This window comes from Ciona intestinalis, unplaced genomic scaffold (assembly GCF_000224145.3).
Source record: "Ciona intestinalis unplaced genomic scaffold, KH HT000969.1, whole genome shotgun sequence".
In the NCBI taxonomy this organism is placed as follows: domain Eukaryota; kingdom Metazoa; phylum Chordata; class Ascidiacea; order Phlebobranchia; family Cionidae; genus Ciona; species Ciona intestinalis.
Genome location: NW_004191290.1, coordinates 1 through 2,493, shown reverse-complemented (window position 1 = coordinate 2,493; position 2,493 = coordinate 1). Strand labels below are relative to the sequence as shown.

The 2,493-nt window shown below is 35.6% G+C and overlaps 1 protein-coding gene across 1 annotated transcript; it reads right to left on the bottom strand.

Moving 5' to 3' along the window:
• Nucleotides 1-6: 6 nt before the first annotated feature.
• LOC108950784 lies at nt 7-2,416 on the bottom strand (the record flags this gene model as incomplete). Its single annotated transcript, XM_026839793.1, has 5 exons — nt 7-320; nt 395-490; nt 1,204-1,398; nt 1,644-1,799; nt 2,284-2,416. Coding segments are annotated over 5 exons (795 nt in total), but the record flags the coding sequence as incomplete, so codon positions are not given.
• Nucleotides 2,417-2,493: the final 77 nt, after the last annotated feature.

The window sequence follows — 2,493 nt, the reverse complement described above, 5'->3', positions numbered from 1 at the left end:
AACTGTTGAGCGAGGTGCGAGTACAAAGCTTGCGACACGTGAAGGCAGCACGGTTCTGAGCAGGGTACGGCAGGTGGAACTCGAAAACCAACTGCGCCGCACGGATCAGACCACACTATCAATGCAAAAATTTTTTCTTTGATATGCCCCTCTAAGTATACTACCTTGAATCTGACAAATATAGTGAGCCACAGTTGAAGCTGAGACAGATTTCCAACTCCATGAAGGTCCAAGCACAGATCCAACAACCCCATAATTTCCATAAGTTCTTGGGAAGTATATTAACCAATTGTTGTACTTTCCATTTTGTACATTAGGACCTGCCATAATATTTGTTGCATACAAAAAAAGTTTAAAACATAAGTTAGTTGACAACATTGGAGCCCTTTCTTACCACTTCCACGTGGACTTGTACTAAAATAAAACTTGTCATGTGTTGTGCTCCATTCCCAACCAGTTTCATCTGATGTCTTCACTGCATCAATGTAAGCTGGAATATTAAACTTTAAGTACCATAATTTAATTGTAAATGCATCATGTACAGTAATCTACTTGCAAAATTAACTTGAACTTTTATATGCGGTGAACTTTGAATGAATGTAATGTAACGTACTTTATCCTCTCGTGGCCAGAAAACGACAGTTGATATACCACGGGTGTTTGTACACCTTGTGCCAGCTTACAAGTTACCATGTATGTTATTACCATGATTAATTTTGGGGAATTTTTTCATTTTTTTATTCATGACTGATCATTTGGACAACCCATTAGTGACCACTGGGTTGGAGCAATTGCCGTTAAGTGTCTTGCCCAAGGACACATATGGCAACAATGCAGCGTCGAGCCCTGAACCCATTATCTCTGAGTTACAGGCCGGCGCGCTAACCACTTTGCCACAACGCCTTAAAAGTAAAATTATTTTTATACAACTTTTGTGCGCTATATCTTATATGTATTAAGTGTGGATTTTCTTTGTTGTGTGCGCATTGAGTTGCATCTAGCGGACATCCGGGTTCTGCAGTCTGAAATCTAAATAACCTTAGTTTTTTCGGACATATATACTTTGGAAACGCTAGAGGGCGGTACGTTGTAAACCGCAGCCTAGAATACCGATAATAAAAGCTCTAATTGTGACAAGGTTGTTACATAAGTGTGGATTTTCATTATTTTTACTGAAAATGTTAAGAAATTCAAAGTGTAAACCTTCATAATTGCTTGTCATCCATTTTCCTGCACTCTTGTAAGCAGCTCCTTTAGTTTGAATAAAAGCTTGAGTTTCTGCATCTGGTATAATTGCAAGGTGACCACCCAATCCAACACATGCTGATTTTGCACCAGCATAATTTGTAGTAAATGGAGAAAATACAAAAAACTTTCCTCTGTAATTTTCCCATGTTACTGAAAAAATAGAAAATAAACTTATTATTAGATGTTGATTAAGTTAGATTGATATTCTTTTCTATATTCAGTATTCATCAGTTTTTCAGAAAGGAAGTTATAAATGAAGCCTATTAAATCACAGAAATCTTTGAGCCTTGATAAAGACACAGATTGTTGTGAGCACCTAAATTTACCAAAACCTTGGCTGTACTTCGTTAGTGTAACTATATGGAATAAATTTGACTCTTGGTAAGAAATATTACCTTTAATTTGGCAAATATAGTGAGCCACAGTTGAAGCTGTGACAGATTTCCAACTCCATGGAGGTCTAAGCTTAGATCCAACAACCCCATAATCTCCATTATTTGGATTGTAGATATGCCAGTAGTTGTACTTTCCATTTTGTATAAAACCCCCACCTATTATGAACGAAAGTAGCTTATTTATTGGGCAAAGACAATTGTTATAACACGGATGTTCCCCCCAATATTTTTGTATTGCTTAATGAATTAAAATCACAGTACGATGAATGTTCATTGTTTTAGATGGTCTAGCCATTTTTCTTTATACTAATAAACTTTCATCAAAGTGTAAAAAGGAAAGTGGAAGTTTTTCTAAAATAGATTTTTTTGCATATTTAAGTCTTTTCTTATTTTTTTATTTTTGTGCCACTGCTGCCATTCTCTGAAGAATTAAATTCTGTCAAATGCCAGCGGGGCAAAATACGTACTCTTTTGCATCTGTAGAAGAACGTAACTGCATCACATTTCAGCGTTTAGTGGAAAACATGACTGCACATTTGAGATTTAATCACGTTTTTTTCAGTTTTTGTAAAATAATTATTTAGTTTGCAATTGGAATAAATAGAGTTCGGGGTTTGGCACAACAAAATCACTTTCTTACCATCACTTCCACGTGGAGTTGTTTTAAAATAAAACTTGTCATGTGTTGTGCTCCATTCCCAACCAGTTACATCTGATGCCTTCACTGCATCAATCCAAGCTGGAATATATGAATACTTATGTTGAAGCAAAAACTACCAACCTTAATATAGTTATATAAAATAAAACATATGTTGGTAGTAAATGAATGTGTCTTGATATCATGTTATAT